This window comes from Zygosaccharomyces rouxii (assembly GCF_000026365.1).
Source record: "Zygosaccharomyces rouxii strain CBS732 chromosome D complete sequence".
In the NCBI taxonomy this organism is placed as follows: Eukaryota; Fungi; Ascomycota; class Saccharomycetes; order Saccharomycetales; family Saccharomycetaceae; genus Zygosaccharomyces; species Zygosaccharomyces rouxii.
In genome coordinates this window covers 122,539-143,502 of record NC_012993.1, presented here as the reverse complement: position 1 = coordinate 143,502, position 20,964 = coordinate 122,539, and the positions used below count along the sequence as shown (strand labels likewise).

Here is a 20,964-nt window from a genome sequence, read left to right as displayed (position 1 = left end):
ATAGTTGAGTTTTTGGAAAACTAGAGAGTTGCATTAAATTCCTCTAGATCATAAGATTTTCAGTAAAAGATGGTCTTACCCAAGCTTTTCCCTGCTTCCTCTCGTGCAGCTTTGCAAGCTGCACGTCGTTCGGTTCCATTTACCGGTGTTAGAGGTTTAGCCTCTGCTGCCGCTACTAACGGTAAAGTTAGAGCTGTTATTGGTGCCGTCGTGGATGTTCAATTCGATCAAGAAAATTTGCCAGAAATTTTGAACGCCCTAGAAATTGAAAGACCTCAAGGTAAATTGGTTTTGGAAGTTGCTCAACATTTGGGTGAAAACACCGTTAGAGCAATTGCCATGGATGGTACCAGTGGTCTAGTTCGTGGTGCTCCTGTCTCTGATACTGGTGCTCCAATTTCCGTCCCAGTTGGTAAGGAAACCCTAGGTAGAATTATCAACGTTATTGGTGAACCAATTGATGAAGCTGGTCCAATCAACACTACAGTTAGAAGACCAATTCACGCTGAAGCACCATCATTTGTCGAGCAATCCACTAACTCTGAAGTTTTGGAAACCGGTATTAAGGTTGTCGATTTGTTAGCTCCTTACGCTAGAGGTGGTAAGATTGGTCTTTTCGGTGGTGCTGGTGTCGGTAAAACCGTTTTCATCCAAGAATTGATTAACAACATTGCTAAGGCCCATGGTGGTTTCTCAGTTTTCACCGGTGTCGGTGAAAGAACCAGAGAAGGTAACGATTTGTACCGTGAAATGATGGAAACTGGTGTCATTGACTTGAAGGGTGAATCTAAGGTCGCCTTGGTTTTCGGTCAAATGAACGAACCACCAGGAGCTAGAGCCAGAGTTGCTCTAACTGGTTTGACCGTGGCTGAATACTTCAGAGATGAAGAAGGTCAAGATGTCTTGCTTTTCATTGACAACATTTTCAGATTTACCCAAGCTGGTTCCGAAGTGTCTGCCCTTTTGGGTCGTATTCCATCTGCTGTCGGTTATCAACCAACTTTGTCTACTGATATGGGTGCTTTGCAAGAAAGAATTGCAACCACTCAAAAGGGTTCCGTTACCTCCGTCCAAGCCGTCTACGTGCCAGCAGATGATTTGACTGATCCTGCTCCTGCCACCACTTTTGCCCACTTGGACGCTACCACCGTGTTGTCCAGAGGTATTTCTGAATTGGGTATTTACCCAGCCGTGGATCCATTGGATTCCAAATCTCGTTTGTTAGACGCTTCTATCGTTGGTGAAGAGCACTACAACACTGCATCTAACGTTCAAATGACTCTACAAGCTTACAAATCTTTGCAAGATATCATTGCCATTTTGGGTATGGATGAATTGTCTGAACAAGACAAGCTAACCGTGGAAAGAGCAAGAAAGATCCAAAGATTCTTGTCTCAACCATTTGCTACCGCTCAAGTTTTCACCGGTATCGAAGGTAAACTGGTTAGATTAAAGGACACTATCAGATCTTTCAAGGAAGTTTTGGATGGTAAATACGATCACTTGCCAGAAAATGCCTTCTACATGGTTGGTGGTATTGAGGATGTTATCGCTAAGGCTGAAAAATTGGCTGCTGGTGGTAACTAAAGTTAAAATTCATTGAATAACAAACGATCTGGTGGTCTTTAATGTGACTTGTTAAAAGATACGTACTTTTTATATTCGAACACAGGGCGAGTCACGGTATTTTAGGGAATAAGTCATAATTCTTATTCCTATTTTACTGATGATGAGCAAGAATGAATAAAATAGATATGATAGGATTGATATTCTTAATTTTCTTGTCGTATAATCAAGAAATAATTGGCCATTTGGAAGGGTCCTTTTTTCTTTTCTTTTTTTTTTTTGCCTTCTTTTTACTTCTGACTATTACACATGGATAGATGTCGAAGTCTCTTAATCATTAAGGTAAATCTTCTACAAGACAAGCATACAGAAGGATCATAAGAGCTAGATGAATAGATGAAAGCTGTAACAATAGCACGAAGATTTAACCATGCTACATTACAATATGCTTCTAATAAAAAATCGTTCTTAAAGATACGTGGACCTGAAGCTCCCAAGTTTTTAAATGGACTAGTTACATCGAAACTATTACCAGCCTTTACAAAGAAGAACTTGACAACTATTAACCCCCATCAAGAGGATAAAAATAACCAATTAGAATTAGACTTTGATGAAACTCATAGTAATTGGGGGGTTTTCAACGAAATGGGTTATAATGGCTCTTATATCTCTAGATTTGGTACTTATACCGGAATACTTAATAGTAAAGGTCGTCTTTTAACTGATACCCTTCTTTATCCATCACCACTGTGTCATGGAACCAAAAAATCCATGGCATGGCCAGAGTATCTTTTGGAGTTTGATCCATCAATTGGTTCAACGCTGAATAAAATGTTAGATCTACACGTTCTCACTAGTAAAGTTAAGACTAAATTATATGAAGGTGGATTTACCTCTTGGGATATGAGAATTCTGTTACCAGGTTTACAGGCTGAAGATGAGAATCCCTGGATTTCTAACGTTTTGGAACCATCTACCATGACGAAAAACCCTCAAGATGCGCAAGCATTTGCCGCCGGTTTGGCATCAGCTCTATTCCAAGGTAATGAAGCTCAAGTTATTGCCATGTATATCGAAAGACGTACAGACCAATTAATTGAAGCAGATGGATCTATGGGTCAACAGTTTAGAGTTGTCACTAAGAATGGTGTCGATTTAAAATCGATTTTAAACCCACAAGGCTTCCCCTTTGAATTTAAGCTTGAAGAAGTAGATCCTGCATTCTTTAGAAGATTAAGATTTGAGCAGGGTTATGTTGATAGTGTCCAGGACTACACAGCAGAATCATTACTGCCATTAGAATTAAATTTCGATTTTTTACCCAATGCTGTAAGTGCTGATAAAGGCTGTTATATCGGCCAAGAACTAACCGCTAGAACTTTTGCAACAGGTATTTTGAGAAAAAGACTGGTTCCAGTAACTTTGTTCAATCCTGAGAATTATCCATTACCGCAGGGCAAACAGTACCCTGATATTAGCATGGAACCCGATCCAAATGAAACTCGCAAACCAAGTGCTAATTCTAATCCCTTTGGGAACACTAAAACTCCTAAACGTCAAAGACCCGCAGGTTCCCTAATTGCCAGTGAAGGCAATAAAGGTGTTGCAATGTTACGTATTGAGCATTTCAAAAGGGCATTCCATAGTGAGGAAGATGATAAACCATTCTATATCGCTACAGAAGACGGTAAAAGGATAGGGATTATCCCGAGCCAGCCATTTTGGCTACTTGACCATGAAGAAGATCTGTAAAAATTGTCAATAACTTATATATTCGTATCATATCATATCATATCGTATCGTATCGTATCACATCGTATACCCAATCCATTTTTTTTTTTTTGATTTACACCGGTGTAAATCATCGTGCTCTTTAGCATGACTGTCCATCCGTACATTGTCCACTGAGAAGTTTTTTACATTTAAACCTGTACATCCGAATAATACTTCTTTTTTTTTCTTCTTCTTCTTTTCGGAGGAAAGGGCAAAGAGATTTTCGAGACAGAGCGATGCTAGGTGGAGCGTCACTGTACGGGTCTCGGCGCCCTAGGCAGGGATTGCGGCGGGGGTTAGGTCTAGCTTCCACCTAGCACCTAGGCAGGGCCACCACACAATCTCCGCCTACGCGAGGCAAAGGAAGAGGAAGACCTTTCTCACCACGCAAAGAGCCGTTCCGACGCATCGTGTTGGTGAAATTTCAAACGTACCTACCCATCACGAACCCATAGGAAGCTATCAAAGGATTTGGAATCGCAGGTTGCAAGGCCCTAAGAATAACGTAAAGAGACCCTACCAAGCCCAATATGTCTGACGTTGAAGCTCCAGTTGAAGCTCAGGAAGAGTTCGAAGTCGTTGAGGAATTTACTCCTGTTAAGTTGGCCACTCCAATCCCAGAGGAGGTTCAACAGGGTCAACAAGAGATCAAATTGTTTAACAAATGGTCTTACAAGGGTGTTGAAGTCAAAGACCCATCTTTGGTTGACTACATTCAAATCAGACAACCAATCTTTGTCCCTCACACTGCTGGCCGTTACGCCAACAAGAGATTCAGAAAGGCTCAATGCCCAATCTTCGAAAGATTGACCAACTCTATGATGATGAATGGTAGAAACAACGGTAAGAAGTTGAAAGCTCTAAGAATCCTAAAGCACACTCTTGATATCATCAACGTTTTGACTGACCAAAACCCATTGCAAGTTGTCGTCGATGCTGTCACTAACACCGGTCCAAGAGAAGACACTACCAGAGTCGGTGGTGGTGGTGCCGCTAGAAGACAATCCGTTGATGTGTCTCCATTGAGAAGAGTTAACCAAGCTATTGCTTTGTTGACTATCGGTGCTAGAGAAGCTGCTTTCAGAAACATCAAGACCATCGCTGAAACTTTGGCTGAAGAGTTGATCAACGCCGCTAAGGGTTCCTCCACTTCTTACGCCATCAAGAAGAAGGACGAATTGGAACGTGTTGCCAAGTCCAACCGTTAAGAGGGGGAAATTGTACACTTGTCTATCTTTTTATATAATATAATTGTACGTTGCAGCGAGTTAGAAATCATTTACAATCGTCGTTGTATGGGGGGTTGGATATGTATTTTTATAAAACACCCTACAGTGTCTAATAGATCTCAGTATTAATCTTAGGCTATACTTGAACTCGAGAATCGATACCATGGCTTGTAGTTCACTATGGTCTATGGTCTACTATGGGGTTACCCTCCGGAAGGTCCAATGGTCATCTTTTACCTGCCATTATCAAAGGGTATATCAGAAGACTCTTAACAACGGTTGCTAGGATCTGTCGAGGGGAAGGGAGTTGATGGCCTCTGGGATTAATGGGCCTTTTAGAACTTTGGATGACCATGGATGCTGTTAGAGTGCTGGATATTTAATTCTCATACGTATACATTTTACTAAATGAATCATTTGAAATGGGAAGTACTACTGGTACCGTACTTGTATAGAGAATACCAAAGATGCCATCAATACAAGAATTAGATGACAATACTGTTTCAACCTATGCATGGGAATCGTCCTTATCCCAACTGCCGCTTCCAGATGTCAGTAGAACATTGGGACAACTCCAGGACAGCTTAACGCCATTATACTTTTCCGATGGATACTACAGAGCACCAATGGATCATGAGAAACTGCAAGAGTTTAGCCATTCTGTTAAGGATTTTTTGAATAGTAAACTTTGTGATAAATTGCAGTCGACATTAGAAAGTTATCGTACTTCCAGTAACTGTTATTTAGATAGCCTACCTTTGGAGATCAACAACAATTCTACGAGAGAACTGGAAAATGACGTTTTACCAAGAAATCCACTATTGATGCTGGAAGATGATATTTTGCCCAAAGTTTCGCAAGTGGATAGATCAGCAATTTTGGCTCATGCGGCTCTCAGATTCATTTCAGCTTTGAAGCAAAGGGTTTTACCGCCAGATAGGGATGGTAGTAACGGATTACCATTAACGATGTTGCCTTATGAGAATTTATTTGGTACCACAAGATGCCCAGTTCTTGCGCCTGGTGAAGTGGAAAGCTTTGATCTGAATAAACCATTCTCAGATTCAGAATTAGATTCTACTTATTTGATCGGAAGAGATGAGGAAGAAGATGTTGAAGATAGCGATGAATGGCCTGTTAATGATACTTTTAGTCAACATGGTATTACAATGAGGAAATATTCCGATTCCAGGCACCTTTTGGTCATTTCTAGAGGTCAGTACTACACGGTTGAAGTTTTGGATGATAAGGGAAACGTCCTTTATGATCCATCGAATTTAACGACAGTTTTCAATTACATTTTGGAAGATTCTATTAGAAACGAAGATTCAAGTGCATCTACAGCATTGGGAAGTTTGACTTCTCATTCCTTTCGCAGTTGGAAATACGCTCGAAAGAGACTTGAAAGAAAATTCCCTGATGAATTGCGTTTGATTGATTCTGCACTATTTGTTCTAGTGCTTGATCATTCAAGTTTTAAGGACGATGAGACTACCACTGGCGGCAGTGAACTACAAATACTAAGAGATTCAGACGAAAACAGTATGGTAAATTCCGCAAGAAACTTGAAAAGGTTATTTTATGGAACTTCAATCCTCAATGACAATGGTCATCAGATGGGCTCTTGCGTTTCTCGTTGGTATGACAAACTACAGCTAGTGGTGACAAAGGATTCAGAAGCAGCCGTTATTTGGGATTGCTTTACGTGTGACGGATCAGCTGTTCTAAGATTTACTTCGGAGACATACACAGAATCTATTCTCAGGTTGGCGCGGGAAGTAAATCTCGGTGATCCTCGATTCTCATTATGGCCCTCCATTAATTCCAGTTCAACCCAAAGCACATCCAACAAGAAAACTTTGGAACTAGATCCTGTCAAGATCACCCGTAAGATTGAATGGAAGTTTAGTGATATCCTTAACACTCATATTCATTTGTCAGAGACTAAATTAGCAGATTTAATCTCCAGGTATGACATGATCCGTCTTTCGATACCATTCGGACGTAGAGACGCTGATATCTGGGGGGTTAAACCGGATGCAATGATTCAAATTGCTCTGCAAGTGGCTCACTTTGCTTTATACGGAAAGATAATTTATGGCGTAGAGCCTGTTTCTACAAGAGGCTTCAAAAATTCAAGATCCTGCTTCATCGATATCCAAAGTGATGATCTACTAAAATTATGTCGAGAATTCATAGCAAATTCATTGGATGACACCAGCAAACTCAATAAGTTTCTAATTGCATGTAAATTGCATACACAAAGGGTTAGAAATGCCAAAGTCGGTGATGGGTTCGAGAAACATTTCAACGCCTTAAGGTGGCTGTTCAAGTTTAACGAACACTATGGAGTTTCCCTGGATTCTGAAGACAGAAAAATTGGTGAACCAATATTCGAGAGCCCAATATTGGTTCCCTTTTTAGTACCAGAGTTCTTAGCAGCAAATTGTGGTAATGCTGCTACTACTGCTTTTGCCATTACGCCTGATAACCCCAATGGATTTGGTGTAGGCTATACCCTCAAAGGTGATTGTTGTGATTTGACTGTAACTTCCCAATTTAGACAGGGTGGAAGGTTAATGTTTATGTTGAATTGGGTTTTGTCGGAGATCTCTAGGATGTGGAAAGGGGTTACTGGCAGTACAGTTGGTAAAGGGACGGGCTATAAGATTAGTCCAACAGTCAATAAGTTGTACGAAATGGATAATGCGTTGAAACACATTGAAAGCTCTGGTAAAGCTATAAGAGGCTATGGATTTTTTGATTTGCATCCTCACTGGGATATCGTAAACGGTTCTGAGCCCAATTCTGCAAGCAATTCATCTGTTCGTCTTTCATCATTAGATAGCGATATTGGGATACCGCCGACATCGCCACTCAAGCATTCAAGCGCAGCACACTCTGTTCTCGCTGAAAGAGAGAAACATGATACTGGTTTTCAAATCAGAAGATTTAATGGATCTGAAGAATTGCCTCAAGAGTTATATGAACAGAATATGACTGATGGTCCTTCGAGACCTACTTCGAGTAGGTGTAGTAATGTTATAAATTCCAAGTTTGAAATTGATTTCGATCGTGGTATGGTTGGTAAGAAAGTAACTTCTGTATTTGATTAATAAATTGAACAACGTTTATTTAATAATCTATGTAATCTGTCTCTTGATGCTACTGTCAAATCTAAAGAACCAAAATGCCAATACACAGTCGGCGGCAAGCACTAGCGACCCACTAATCACATAGCACAGAGCCAAATGATCCCTTTGAGCTAATATTCCTGTAAAGATGGGACCAACACAACGTGCCATTGTTTTCCCAATATTTACGGTGCCCATAACTTTGGTCAAATCCTGAGGCTTTATGATATTGGTCAATAGAATTTGACGTGGTGTCACATCCATGGCGGTAGTTGAAGAATAGAGTACCAAAAATAAGATAGAAAGTACTAGGTTATGACCAACTAACGGTATTAGCATAAAGAAAACCGCTGAAGGTGCCTGTGCAGAAATCATGGCCTTAACAGGACCCATATGTCTAGCAATGAAGGATGATGGAATTGATGATAATGCTGATACAATTTGATTACAGAAAAATAGCGTTCCCAACGCCATCGAACCCATCATAAAATACTTGGCATAATAATAAATAACCCAACTACTGGTCATAAATCCATATCCAAGAGAATCTAACATGAAAATTACCAGAAGTTTAACTAAAATAGATTTAGTCTCAGGAGATAGATTGGCGCTCTTAGGTTCTGTGGCATGTTGTATCAAAGGTTGATCCTCTTCAGTAGTATGTGGCTCATGATGATGCATATCCAATTCAGTTTGTCTAGACAGACACAACATAATGATTACTTTACCCACTGCGATGAGGGCATACAATAAGAAAACAGCTTGATAACTTTCTAAATCTGTATGAACCCATTTTAGTTTTTGAATCAAATGCAATAACGCACCACACATTATAGCACCCAGGGCACCACCAGTGGTCCCCATCAGCGCGTGTAGGGCATAAATTTCAGGCCTCTTATTATGAGGTGTTAGATGAGCAAGCATAGATTCTTCAATGGATTTGAAGGGCCCAACGTCATCACTTGAAGGAGAAATGACACCAAATATGGCGAAAATCAGTAACCAGTAGAAATTGGTACTAAAGCAGAACACTAGCCCACTTAGTACCATCATAACAGATCCATAGACTAGAACAGTACGTCTCCCCCAAATATCGGCATACCATGTCAAAACGTAAGAGCACACCACGTCACCCACAAGGGTCAATGACATGAACCATCCTATTTGGGATTCTGACATTTGGATTGCATTGAGAAAAAGTGTCAAAATTTGATTCGTGATACCATATGACAACAACCTCAGGAAAACTGATCCCCAGAGTAATTTGATATCTCTAGGGGAATCCCTGAACTCTCTGAAAAGCTTCATAGCTGACAATTCACCATTTTTTTGTGCAGTAAAGGTAGTATTGTTTGTATGGAATTTTTCACTTTTTTCATCCCGGTGATGAGATGAGATGAGATGAGTTATGAGATGAGAAGAGGTTGACAAAATAACAATTACTGATATTGTTGGAAAAGACTACTTAGATTTGCTTGCTCGATTTGGAGGCTGGCTTGTTGCGAATTCCCGTACTGACATTTATCAGGAATGAGTAAACTTGAAACGATTAGTCCCTCTCCTGACTCTGACGCTGGTGGTGTAGATTACGATAATAACTACAAAAAGGAATCGAGTGTTACTGGTAGTACTGGTAGCTGTCTGAGCAGAAGTAGGAAATTTGCATGCGTAGAGTGTCGGCAGCAGAAATCCAAATGCGATGCTCACGATAGGGCACCAGAGCCCTGTACTAAATGTCAGAAGAAAGGTGTGCCATGTGTACTAAAGAAAGATTTCAGAAGAACCTACAAGAGGGCAAGAAATGAAGCTATCGAAAAGAGGTTCAAAGAACTGACTAGGACCTTAACGAATTTGAGCTCTGAAGAAATTTTAAAAAAGATCGAACAAGAACAGCAAGCATTATTAGATGGACAGAATTTTACCAAGGACAAAGTTAAGAGGCTCAAACAGTCTGGAATCACCGTCACCCCTACGTCCACAGCGGCAGATGGGTCACAAAGGGCTAATCCACTGGGATCTGATTGGATCTACGAATTTGAACATATGCAAAACGTGAAAGAGATGACCCCGGAACAACTGAAATGTACACCAAAGACTCTAGGTGATATCTATATGTCTAGTGAAGACATTGCAGAGCTGTTTCAAGAGTTTGCCAAGAGATATCATCCGTTTTTACCTGTAATTGACATTACCAAAGGTGCTGAAAGAATTTACCGGCTATCGCCATGCCTATTTTGGGTGATGATCTTGACAGGTCTACGTCGAAAGTTCGGTGCTACAGAACTAATGACAAAGCTTTCCAGTATGGTCAAATCTATATTGGCGGAAATTACAATTTCCCCCATTATTCGATATACTCCTTCGGACAGCGATGAGCCCGTACTCAATGTGGCCTCCGTGTATTCGGTCCAAGCTTTTTTACTTTACACCTTTTGGCCACCATTAACGTCATCATTAAGTGCCGATACTTCATGGAATACTATCGGTACCGCCATGTTCCAGGCAATACGTGTAGGTCTTAATTCTGCAGAATACTCCCGAGAATATGCAACTGCCAACCACGAATTAATTAGTGAGCAAGTTAGAACATGGGTTTGTTGCAATATTGTATCTCAATACATAGCATCCTCATTCGGGTTCCCTGCATACGTTTCATTCGATCACACGGTGATAAACGTATCACGGGAATCACCAAATGATGCTGAACATTCAGGCGTGCCAACTTCCATAAAGCAAATGGCTCAAATTGTCCACTTCGAGAATCAAGTTATTAATACCATGAACTCTAACCCGTCAAATGCATTGGGTATAGTCGGTAGCGAACAGAAACAGCCATTGTTAAAAGTTCTAAACCAGCAGTTGACGCAATTAGAAATCAATTTGGAAAATAACGAGTTGGACAGCATAAGGAAATTCCTGTTTCTAGTGGCAAAGGCCCACCTTTTAACATATTACTTTATGGATGCCTTTTCTACCCATAAAAAGAACGATAACGATATTCGAACGTTATCCTTGTCAGAGATTGAATCAAATTTTGAGACCAAATGTGGGTTGGTCAAAGTTTACAATGCATCCATCGATTTACTGACGCATTCTACCAACATGTGGCAGAGAGATCCAGCCGTAATCAAATATTTCCCCGGTGTATTTGTGCTGAACATCTGGCAAGCAGCTTGCATAATTAGTAAATTGGTTCATTCATCGCTTTCATCCGTACTAGATGTTGCCAAGGGTAAGAAAGCGTATCAAGATGCCGTATCATTAACTTTCAATGCGTCTGTTCTAAAGCACGATATGGCATACAGGTCTTCTGGTATAATGAGGAGCATCTGGAGCATGTTCGCAAAGATGCATGACGACTGGAAGAAAGATAGAGTGAGCCAGGATGAGAAATTCGCCAATGATTTTAACTTGGGCATAAGTGTCAAATCAAGAATGTCTGTAAGCGTATTTTTTGACTGCCTCTATATCCTTCGAGAGAAATGTGGGATGGCTAAATTGAAGAGAGAATCTCGGAAATACGAAGATGATGAGGAATATGGCGAAGAAGCCATCCAAGAGGGTTCTCGATTAGAAATCAACAGAGGAGAACGCGAGAGAAGGTTGAGTGAGGTTAAAGATCCAGAAGAGGATGCTAGAAAGATCATAAGAACCATTCCACTGGATCCAAATCCCATCAATGCAAGTAATGCAAGCAGTACTAGTAGCCTTGGTTCTCCAACAAGTCAAACACCTGATGTGGTCCTATTGAAAGATATGCTCTCAAGATCATCCCCCAGAGAAGAAATAGCATCACGCAGAACGTCATCACATCAATTGGCTACACTTCCTGAAGCGCGGGCCGTTTCTAGTGGACCTCACACTTCGTTACCGTCGGTATTTAGCATAAGGAAATCTCAAGAACCTGTGAGAAGGGTACCCACAGCAGAGCATGTGAGAACTATGGCTTCTAATGGAGGCGCTAGTGGTGCTGCTCCCAGTTCAGTACCGACACAACCCTCTAATGAATCGCCCAATGCCATGATGGAACATTGGGATAACTGGGAATCTGATATGGTTTGGAAAGATGTCGATCTTCTGCTGAACGAATTTGCTTTCAATCCTGCTGTATAGAGCTACGAAAATTACGATAAAATTGTTAAAATCTTCATAAAAATTCATACTTGGCCGATATTTTCATCGGCGGCTAATATTTCAATACTAGCCAAATCATCACGTGATACCAAAGTCACATGATGTAGACAACACGTGATCATTTTGCGTCGGTGCGAAATAAAATTTTTTTTTTCAACATCAATTTCACACCTCATCACACACATATGTAGAACAGACGTATAGCGTATTAATCAGTAAGAGAGGTTGTTAACTTTATCGATACAGAAGTGCTTTTAAAGGTTTCATTAGACCGTTGTAAAAGTAGGTGGCTTATTTCTTTTTAAATATAGTCCTTTTTCTCGACAAAATTCCCTTTAAACGATTGATTTAGTGGTTGCGAAGGGAAAACTATAAGTGAAGATAAGCTAGAGTTAAGAACACAGAATAAGAACTCACGGGATAAACATTTTGATACAAGTATAGGATAAGAGATAATGTCAGATTTACAAGATCAAGAACCAAGTATTGTCATCAACGGCAATATGGAACCTGAAGAAGAGGAACCTTACGATATGGAAGAACAAATGGCCGACGAACTTGAAGAAGAAACCATTGAAAAGCCAAAGAAGAAAGTCACTTTCGATAAATTAGCTGAAGATGAAGAAGATGATGAGGAAAAGAGAAAGAGAGAATTTGAAGAAGGTGGTGGTTTACCACAACAACCAGAAAACCCAGATTTTTCCAAGTTAACACCAATATCACCAGAAATTATCAGTAGACAAGCTACTATTAACATTGGTACAATTGGTCATGTGGCTCACGGTAAATCTACCGTCGTTAGAGCTATTTCAGGTGTTCAAACCGTCCGTTTCAAGGACGAATTGGAACGTAACATTACCATCAAGTTGGGTTATGCCAATGCAAAGATCTATAAATGTCAAGAACCAACATGTCCTGAACCAGACTGTTATAGATCATTTAAATCTGATAAGGAGATCAATCCAAAGTGTCAAAGACCAGGTTGTCCAGGTCGTTACGAATTGGTCCGTCACGTTTCATTTGTGGACTGTCCAGGTCACGATATTTTGATGAGTACCATGTTGTCAGGTGCTGCCGTTATGGATGCAGCACTATTGTTAATTGCAGGTAACGAATCATGTCCTCAACCACAAACTTCAGAACATTTGGCTGCTATAGAAATTATGAAGTTGAAACACGTTGTCATTTTGCAAAACAAAGTGGATTTGATGAGAGAAGAAAGTGCTTTAGAACACGAAAAATCAATTTTGAAATTTATCAGAGGTACTATTGCAGATGGTGCCCCAATAGTTCCAATTTCTGCACAATTGAAATACAATATCGATGCAGTTAACGAATTTATCGTTAAGACAATCCCAGTACCACCAAGAGATTTTAACATTTCTCCAAGATTGATCGTTATTCGTTCATTCGATGTTAACAAACCAGGTGCTGAAATTAACGATTTGAAGGGTGGTGTTGCAGGTGGTTCCATCTTGAATGGTGTCTTTAAATTGGGAGACGAAATTGAAATTAGACCTGGTATTGTGACCAAGGATGAAAAGGGTAAGATTCAATGTAAACCAATCTTTTCTAACATTGTTTCTCTTTTCGCTGAACAAAATGATTTGAAATTTGCAGTTCCCGGTGGTTTAATCGGTGTTGGTACTAAGGTGGATCCTACTTTGTGTAGAGCTGATCGTCTAGTGGGTCAAGTTGTTGGTGCAAAGGGTCATTTACCAAGTATTTACACAGACATCGAAATCAACTATCTATTGCTACGTCGTCTGTTAGGTGTTAAAACCGATGGTTCGAAGAAGGCTAAGGTTAGAAACTTGGAACCTAACGAAGTTCTCATGGTTAACATCGGTTCCACTGCTACAGGTGCAAGAGTTGTTGCAGTTAAGGCAGATATGGCCAGATTACAATTGACTTCACCAGCATGTACAGAGATTAACGAAAAGATTGCCTTATCTAGACGTATCGAGAAGCATTGGCGTCTAATTGGTTGGGCAACAATTAAGAGAGGTACTACATTAGAACCACTTTTCTAATAACATAAGATAAAATAAAATTAAATCAAAATTAAAAATATCGGTGGAAACAGATGTTTTAATAAAAGTGACCACTTCTCTTTGGCATGTCATTACAGTTATAAAAATGATTAATTCCAAAAATATTTTCCTTTTTTTTTTTTCCTTTGGTGTATATGCCTGAGGGCATGTATATTTATGTACAGTTAATTTAACCTTAACAATATTATTTCTTATTCCTAAGCCCTTCGAGAATAATAGTATTATTTTCACCCTAGAACTATAATATATCGAAGTGAATTAATGATTGAAAATGCTATATATTATGCAAATGCGAAAGAAATGTAGAAGATATTTTGTGGGCTGCCACCTATATATCTGCCAGACTAACCGCCCCTTGATACACGCTTGAATTCAAAAATTTTTGTAATGAATCCACCTTCATCAATCGATAAAGACTTTGGTTTAAGGTTTCGAAAAGAGGTGATAGTGTTCTTATCATATCAATAGCGGTAACTAAGGTTTTATCCTCTTGAACTTCGGGGACAAACGAACTCGTACCGGAAACCTCTCTAGGTGAAACTTCCCCCTCTGCTTCTGAATCCACATCCATAGGGTTAAATACGGACTTCGTTACAGAAGCTCTCCTCTTCGTTTTTGTTTTGGACATGCTTTCACGAAGTAGTGCAGGTTCTGGTTTCTGCAAGGGACTCGTTACTATTCCCAAATTTCCTTCATTGATTGATAAAATATCTTGAACATCAATTTTGAAAGAAAAGTTTTTTGAAAGTGGTAACTTTGGTTGTAACATTATTGTACTAATCGATTCCCTTAAGGTGTGATCGATATTAAGTTGATATGGTGATCCAACTGAGATGTAAGATGCATAAATATGGTATCCGATCTCAAGGCATTCATTTGCCTGTTTTGCAAGGGCAGTATCTATTACAGCTTTAATATCTGAAACTTTGCCCTTGCCACCTCTATGAGTACCACCGGTCTTTCTGGTATTGTTTAGTTTCTCCAAAAGTTTCACTTTCTTAGAAAATTTCTTAATTTCAAAAAATGCATCCAAATTTTCTACACAGAATTCATTTTCAAGATGTCTTCTAAAGAGGTACCTCATTCCTGGATCGTTTAGAACATCATCAAATTCTCTAAACCTATATTCGGGAGAAACGATCGTCTTATCAGAATCTGAACAGGGGGTATCCTTTAGGAAAATGTTTTCTTCAGCTGTGGTAGTGTCTGAAAAATTAGATTCTCTTTTGGGCCTTTTGCTTCCGCCACTACCATCTACACTGGAAGGAGGACTAGAGATTTCCCCCATATTGTCAATATTCCATTGGCAAACATCCCATCCACGTCTCGAAAACGTATAGTGACAAGATCTACTAATGTAAAATCTTGACCTTGGAGAAGAATTATCCAAAAGCGGTATGATTAGGCCACATTTAAGAAAAATCGCCGCCACAGAAACTGCTTCCTTTGGATACATTATATCAGTACAATCCATAAGCCATTGCCAAAGTGCCTTTGTAGTAAAGCTATAATCGATTAAAGTCTTATTTGGTCCATATGATTTACTTCTGAACAACCTTAGTCCACAATTAGAAGTGTAGTACTGAACGTGAGAATCTGAATCAGGATTTGTGAAAAATCTATGTGCAAATGGTGATATCCTATTCTCATCATGTAACCTTGCATCAGAAATGTGATCCTGCCAATTGAACTCCTCCTCCGTTTTAGTCGCTTGAAATTGATCAAAATTTGTAAATTGTAAATTTTCAAAAGTTAAATCGTCGTTATTACTATACTCCAAAAGCTTTGATAAACATGGGATTTTATCACTTGGGTTTGATGGTGACCAAACGTTTGGCGAAAACCCCATCATCGTAATAAACAAGATATGTATCAAATAGTCACTGTGGATAATGGAATCTGTTTCAGAACTTCTTTCAAAACTGAACAGTTCCATTGAATTAAAATCAGATGTTAGAATGTCAGGAATTTTCTTTGTTCCAGTATCTCTGACGTATTTTTGAAGTATAGCAACTCCCTTGGGGGTAGGTTGTAATAACACTTTATCCTTTGGCAGTGAACGAGTTCTATCGGCAGGCGTATGAAGTAATTTAGCGGCCATGAATACTTCTAATAGATAATATGCCATCTCCGGTTGGATGGTATACGAAATACTAATGCACGTGACACTCATATCAACCTGCAATTCTAAATGCTTCATGGTCTCCGCTGCGTCGTGAATCGAGAATGAGAATGGATATGCAGTCTTTTGGAAGCGGAAAACTCCCTTCTTCGATTCTTTATCCACATCTTGCAGATTTAAGCAGATTAAAAACACTGAGAAAACTGCTCTTAAATCTTCTGAAAAGATCAAGCCATTCGGGGTTCGCCTAAAACTTTTAGAAGCTTGTTCATGCAAAGTATCTGTCTTAATCTCAGTCTCAGTCATACTGTTATCAGGTGTTTTTATCCCTTCTCCTCCCTTTGATTTCTTTTCAGCGACCTCGACCTTTGAACTCCATAAAGAACTAGCCAACCTGACAATTTATATCAATAAAGTCATGTCTCAGGAAAAGATTCAAAATTTAACAATTAGAAGCAGCATTGGAACTGGCTAACTGTTCTAACTAAAACGATGGGACTACTAGTAACTGTTTCAAATATGACGAAGAGTTGCACACTCATGAAACAATACCTCCGGTGTTTCGCGAGGTCCGAACCTCAAATGGATTCCATAGTAACCACAACATGAAAGAGCTAAAACTTAAGCCCGATGAAGACCTGCAATCATTAAGTTGATTGGCGTCCAAGGGAGCAATGCGGAAGACTTACCACCACATAATTCTAAAGAACTCATGTAGCCTTCCTTAGATAAGATAAAAGTTTATGTATATATTTTTTTCTTGAAACCTAATAAGGATTTTATTTCTTTTGTCTCATCTTGATCAGTATAGGTCAGCTATGTCCTTTCTATTATTGTCACTAGTTCCGCTTCCATCTTTCGAAGATTCTTGATTGTTACCACCGTCTTGCTCTCGTTCTTGAGGTCGATTCTGCTGTATGCTTTCTCCTGGTGTGGAAATCGATGGAGGTGGTGGAGGAGCTTGCGTCATCGCTGGTCCTCTTGGAAGAGGTGCAGAAACACCGGAAACTCTCGAGGATCTTGCTTCCTCGAGCCTTGGTTTGGAACTATTTTTATTGTTGTTGTTATTATGAATTATGGGGTCTCGATGAGTATGATGCTGGTAGAACTTTTCGTTAGTGCCCTGATATCTTGAAGGAGGCTGCTGCTGTGGATTTGCATAGGGAGGAGGCCCATTTCTGTGTTGGTATGGATTTGCAGGCATTTGCTGTGGGCCCGAGGGTAGGTTGTTATTGTTGTTGTTGTTGCCATACCTACTGTTGTACCTCGATTTTTGAAAATTGCTTGTATGAGGTGGTTTATTAACCCCGCCGTAACTGTTATTATTGGTATTATTGTAGTTAAAGCGAGAAGTATGATTTCTCGATAAATTTGTGCCCGGTGCAGGTGGTGGTCTACGAGAGGAAGCTGCCGGACCTGTAGGGAAATGTGATTTTGGCTTTGGAGCTCTGGGAAAAACGGGGACAGATCCTGATTCTGAGCTTGATTCTGTAACATGTCCTCTTGGAGCCGAAGGCGCCTTTTGAGACATTGCTTGGTGCATTTCTTCCTTGTATCTCTTAATATCGGCTTCATGACTTTCCTCACAAGGAAGAATCAACTTCTCACAAGGTAATGGCTCCTCTTTGAAGAAAGGATGTTGTATTGCTGACATGGCAGTTAGTCTTTTATAGGGATCTAGGGACAATAGTTTCCTTAAGAAATCAAGTCCGATCTCACTCAAATTTTTACCAAACCTTTCTTTCAACGTTCCAGGATAATTGGTTCTGGTCAATTCTGCACCAGGTAAATACCACGCTAACGGCCATTGTTCCTCTGTTGGTGTACCTAATAACTTGAAGATTACATGGCCTTGATCGATATCGGTGGATCCTTGAAGGACAGGTTTTTTCTCAAAGCATTCCGCAAATACGCAACCAACCCCCCACATGTCGACTGCTGTAGTATACAATTTATCACCAAGAACTAATTCAGGTGCCCTGTACCATCTGGTGACTACCACAGACGTGTACTTGGCTCCTGAACCAGCACCACCCGGAAAATCCAGTGATGGCGGGGCACCATAGTATAATCTCGCGAGCCCAAAATCTGCCAATTTCACTACACCATTATGATCTATTAGAATGTTTGCAGTCTTTATGTCCCTATGCATATATTTTTGACAGTGGATATAGTTGAGACTCTCTAACAATTGCAAGATGATACATTTTATATCACCTAAACTCAAATTAATCCTTGGATTATGCAATATCCCGGACAAATCTGAAACCATATACGGCAATATCATGTAAAATGATTTCATTAATGGAGGTTTTCCTGATGGTGATTGATAAGGCATTTCTCGGGCAGCTCTTCCATTAGTACCAGGTGGATAATCGTAAACCATTTCTATGAGTTTAATTACATTCTTGTGGTTTAACCTTCGCAGAATCGTGATTTCTCGATGAGCCGTTATGGGGAAAAGTTCTTTTTCTACATTGACAATAATCCTTTTCATGGCTACTTGCCTTTGAGTCTCCAAATGAATCCCTCTGTAGACTTCTCCAAATGTCCCTTGGCCCAATTTTTTCTCTTCTTTGTAATGTCCTGCAAACTTCGTACATCCATAAACTTTCTCATCTGGTGATGGCTTTAGCTCAATAAAACTTAATCCATTACGTTCATCCTTTTGTACTGTTGGTGTATGCTTCACTTTACCAATCTTATACTTGAATTCTGGCTTTTTCGCATTACTAGATTCATTCTCTGACATATCCAACTATTTCCAATTACTTGCCCACAACGGAGACAACCTCTAGTATTGCTCTTCTTCTTCCTCTTCCTCTTCTTCTATGTATTACTTGCAGAACTTTCTTCTTTAACAGGGTCTAATGGTCCAGCGCTGAAAAGCTTCTATCACGCAACACGAAGGAAAGAAAACCATATAAAAATATGCCAAATTTTAATATTAAAATTGATTCTATCAACAATTCCTATCGTTTCAGAGCTTTCTGATTTTCGTTTGTCCAAGCATCTGATTCCTTTTGGTTGATTTACTTATATAGATAATGCCTAGCTGTTGACCGCCAGCGCTTACCGCCAGCGGCAAGCCTTGCTTGCAATAAAAAAGGAAAAAAATGTTAGAAAACAATTGTAGGGGTATTTTTTTTGTGTGTGTTATGCATTGTTTCTTGATTGACTATAGTTGGGTCCATGGGTGATACATCGAAGATCGAGGAACAATTCTTCTTAGTCCTTGTAGTGTGACTTGTGTTTGGTATCTTCTGAGATCAAACGGGATGGTAGTTCCTTGAAATTGGTAATTACTGGCATAAAAAGCTGCAATAGCCGATTCTCTTAGTCCAACAGCAGATTTTTCAGTGAGAAAATTTAGTGCTAATAGAGATTCCCAAACGTTTTTGATATCTCTTTTCTTCCACAATTTGATCTTGTTATCAAATATCACCGCGGTAGTATCCTCGTTACTTTTCGTAGGTGCCATGGTGGGGATTCTTCTATTAATCGATTTGATCATCTCCTCGTATTCTGCGTAGACTAAATTGAAGTTGGTGGATTCGTCTTTAGCCTTTAAGACGGTTCTTGCAGCACAGATCAAAATACAAAGTTCCAAGTTGGATAGAGAATTGATCTTGGTCGTCAAACTGCTTTCTAAAAGGTTATGGTTGTATGACTTGGTTTTACTACAAGTTTTAAAGGAATTTTCCAGTGACTCGTAGTCCTTCGCTCCAAATATTAGAGGAATTAGCCCATTGCGTAAATGTTGAAGAGATTTAAAAGTTTCATAATTGAATTTGACAAGCAGGTGCACGTCAGAATTGGGTTTAGACAACTCATTGTGAACTAATGAGTGCCACGATTTCACAAATTTGAGGCCATCATCGCAGCTAGGCGGACATAGCATCTCTTCAACTGTTTCTATAAACTGTTGAAAACCTTCAATCTGTGGCATATAAATGATCCTTTGAGAAAATCGACTTTTAACTCTTTTTTCCAAGTAGTCCAAAATGTTCAATTTGGTAGTACAACCAAATATACATACTGGAACTCTAGCGTGTTCCACCATGTCGAAAAGGTTGTACAAAAGTGTCTGTCTAACTGGCCCTGCAAACGTATCCATTTCATCAAAGATAAAAACTACTGTAATTTTCGTACTTTCATTGTCGCTTTTATCCTGGCTGCCACTAACGGCGGCAGAATCTAGTAGTCGTAGAATTTTTTCAAACACTTCAGTCAAAGATCCATTACTAATATCAGTATCCTCATTCACAGGTTTCCTGATTCGCCCATGCAGCTTTCGCAGTTGTTCTTCTAATTGTGTTGCAATCCCATTGATAGCAGTTTGTTCCGAATGAATGAATCCATTTAATCTGATGGTGATAAACTGTTGGTGATATCTTTCGGATAATAATGCTAATTCGTGATTTAGGAGAACTGTTTTGAAGCTTCCTCTGGGACCAACTAGAATACTAGAATGGCTTTCCTTCTGTACGATAGATTGTTTGAGAAGCCTATCAATCTCTTGATGAGTCTCGCGTAAATAAGAGTACGGTCTAGTTTGATCTGGTGGTAAGGATTGATATAGATGCCTCATTAAAAAATGTTTAAATCTTTTAAACCCAGAATCAAGCGGCTGTACCTTCTTAGGACTGAGATTTTGCTCATTTGGTGAGGCATTGGGTTTTAATCTCTTCGAGCTCAATCTAATATTATTCAATATGTTAACATTCTTATTGTCAGTAGTAATAGAGGAAACCTCTTCTCTGTGTTCATCCTGTTGATCAATTGGATTGGATTCCTCTGATGATGGTCTCTTGATAGGTAAAAGTGTCATTTTCTGCAATAATGAACTTTGTTCATGGTCTACAGAAACATCTTGAATTATCCTACCAGGACTAACCTTAACTTTAGCCTTCCTTACTGGTCCAAATTCAGAATCGATACTTTCCATTGAA

The 20,964-nt window shown here is 39.5% G+C and overlaps 10 protein-coding genes across 10 annotated transcripts; 6 read left to right on the top strand and 4 right to left on the bottom strand.

The window, feature by feature from the left end:
• Nucleotides 1–69: 69 nt before the first annotated feature.
• Nucleotides 70–1,587, top strand: ATP2 (F1F0 ATP synthase subunit beta; the record flags this gene model as incomplete). Its single annotated transcript, XM_002496464.1, has 1 exon — nt 70–1,587. One exon carries the CDS (start codon nt 70–72, stop codon nt 1,585–1,587), a length of 1,518 nt encoding a protein of 505 aa, XP_002496509.1.
• Nucleotides 1,588–1,962: 375 nt separating this feature from the next.
• On the top strand, nt 1,963–3,318 carry IBA57 (Iba57p; the record flags this gene model as incomplete). The annotated part of the gene is made up of 1 exon (XM_002496463.1): nt 1,963–3,318. The coding sequence occupies one exon, from the start codon at nt 1,963–1,965 to the stop codon at nt 3,316–3,318; it is 1,356 nt and encodes a 451-aa protein (XP_002496508.1).
• Nucleotides 3,319–3,869: 551 nt separating this feature from the next.
• On the top strand, nt 3,870–4,547 carry RPS5 (40S ribosomal protein uS7; the record flags this gene model as incomplete). Its single annotated transcript, XM_002496462.1, has 1 exon — nt 3,870–4,547. One exon carries the CDS (start codon nt 3,870–3,872, stop codon nt 4,545–4,547), a length of 678 nt encoding a protein of 225 aa, XP_002496507.1.
• Nucleotides 4,548–5,035: 488 nt separating this feature from the next.
• Nucleotides 5,036–7,684, top strand: YAT2 (carnitine O-acetyltransferase YAT2; the record flags this gene model as incomplete). The annotated part of the gene is made up of 1 exon (XM_002496461.1): nt 5,036–7,684. The coding sequence occupies one exon, from the start codon at nt 5,036–5,038 to the stop codon at nt 7,682–7,684; it is 2,649 nt and encodes an 882-aa protein (XP_002496506.1).
• Nucleotides 7,685–7,711: 27 nt separating this feature from the next.
• ZYRO0D01672g (uncharacterized protein) lies at nt 7,712–9,010 on the bottom strand (the record flags this gene model as incomplete). Its single annotated transcript, XM_002496460.1, has 1 exon — nt 7,712–9,010. The coding sequence occupies one exon, from the start codon at nt 9,008–9,010 to the stop codon at nt 7,712–7,714; it is 1,299 nt and encodes a 432-aa protein (XP_002496505.1).
• A 222-nt stretch (nt 9,011–9,232) lies between these two features.
• Nucleotides 9,233–11,815, top strand: LEU3 (leucine-responsive transcriptional regulator LEU3; the record flags this gene model as incomplete). The annotated part of the gene is made up of 1 exon (XM_002496459.1): nt 9,233–11,815. One exon carries the CDS (start codon nt 9,233–9,235, stop codon nt 11,813–11,815), a length of 2,583 nt encoding a protein of 860 aa, XP_002496504.1.
• Nucleotides 11,816–12,291: 476 nt separating this feature from the next.
• GCD11 (translation initiation factor eIF2 subunit gamma) lies at nt 12,292–13,869 on the top strand (the record flags this gene model as incomplete). Its single annotated transcript, XM_002496458.1, has 1 exon — nt 12,292–13,869. One exon carries the CDS (start codon nt 12,292–12,294, stop codon nt 13,867–13,869), a length of 1,578 nt encoding a protein of 525 aa, XP_002496503.1.
• A 349-nt stretch (nt 13,870–14,218) lies between these two features.
• SST2 (GTPase-activating protein SST2) lies at nt 14,219–16,318 on the bottom strand (the record flags this gene model as incomplete). Its single annotated transcript, XM_002496457.1, has 1 exon — nt 14,219–16,318. The coding sequence occupies one exon, from the start codon at nt 16,316–16,318 to the stop codon at nt 14,219–14,221; it is 2,100 nt and encodes a 699-aa protein (XP_002496502.1).
• A 496-nt stretch (nt 16,319–16,814) lies between these two features.
• On the bottom strand, nt 16,815–18,764 carry SGV1 (cyclin-dependent serine/threonine protein kinase SGV1; the record flags this gene model as incomplete). Its single annotated transcript, XM_002496456.1, has 1 exon — nt 16,815–18,764. The coding sequence occupies one exon, from the start codon at nt 18,762–18,764 to the stop codon at nt 16,815–16,817; it is 1,950 nt and encodes a 649-aa protein (XP_002496501.1).
• A 426-nt stretch (nt 18,765–19,190) lies between these two features.
• Nucleotides 19,191–20,960, bottom strand: ORC4 (origin recognition complex subunit 4; the record flags this gene model as incomplete). Its single annotated transcript, XM_002496455.1, has 1 exon — nt 19,191–20,960. The coding sequence occupies one exon, from the start codon at nt 20,958–20,960 to the stop codon at nt 19,191–19,193; it is 1,770 nt and encodes a 589-aa protein (XP_002496500.1).
• Between the last annotated feature and the right edge of the window lie 4 nt (nt 20,961–20,964).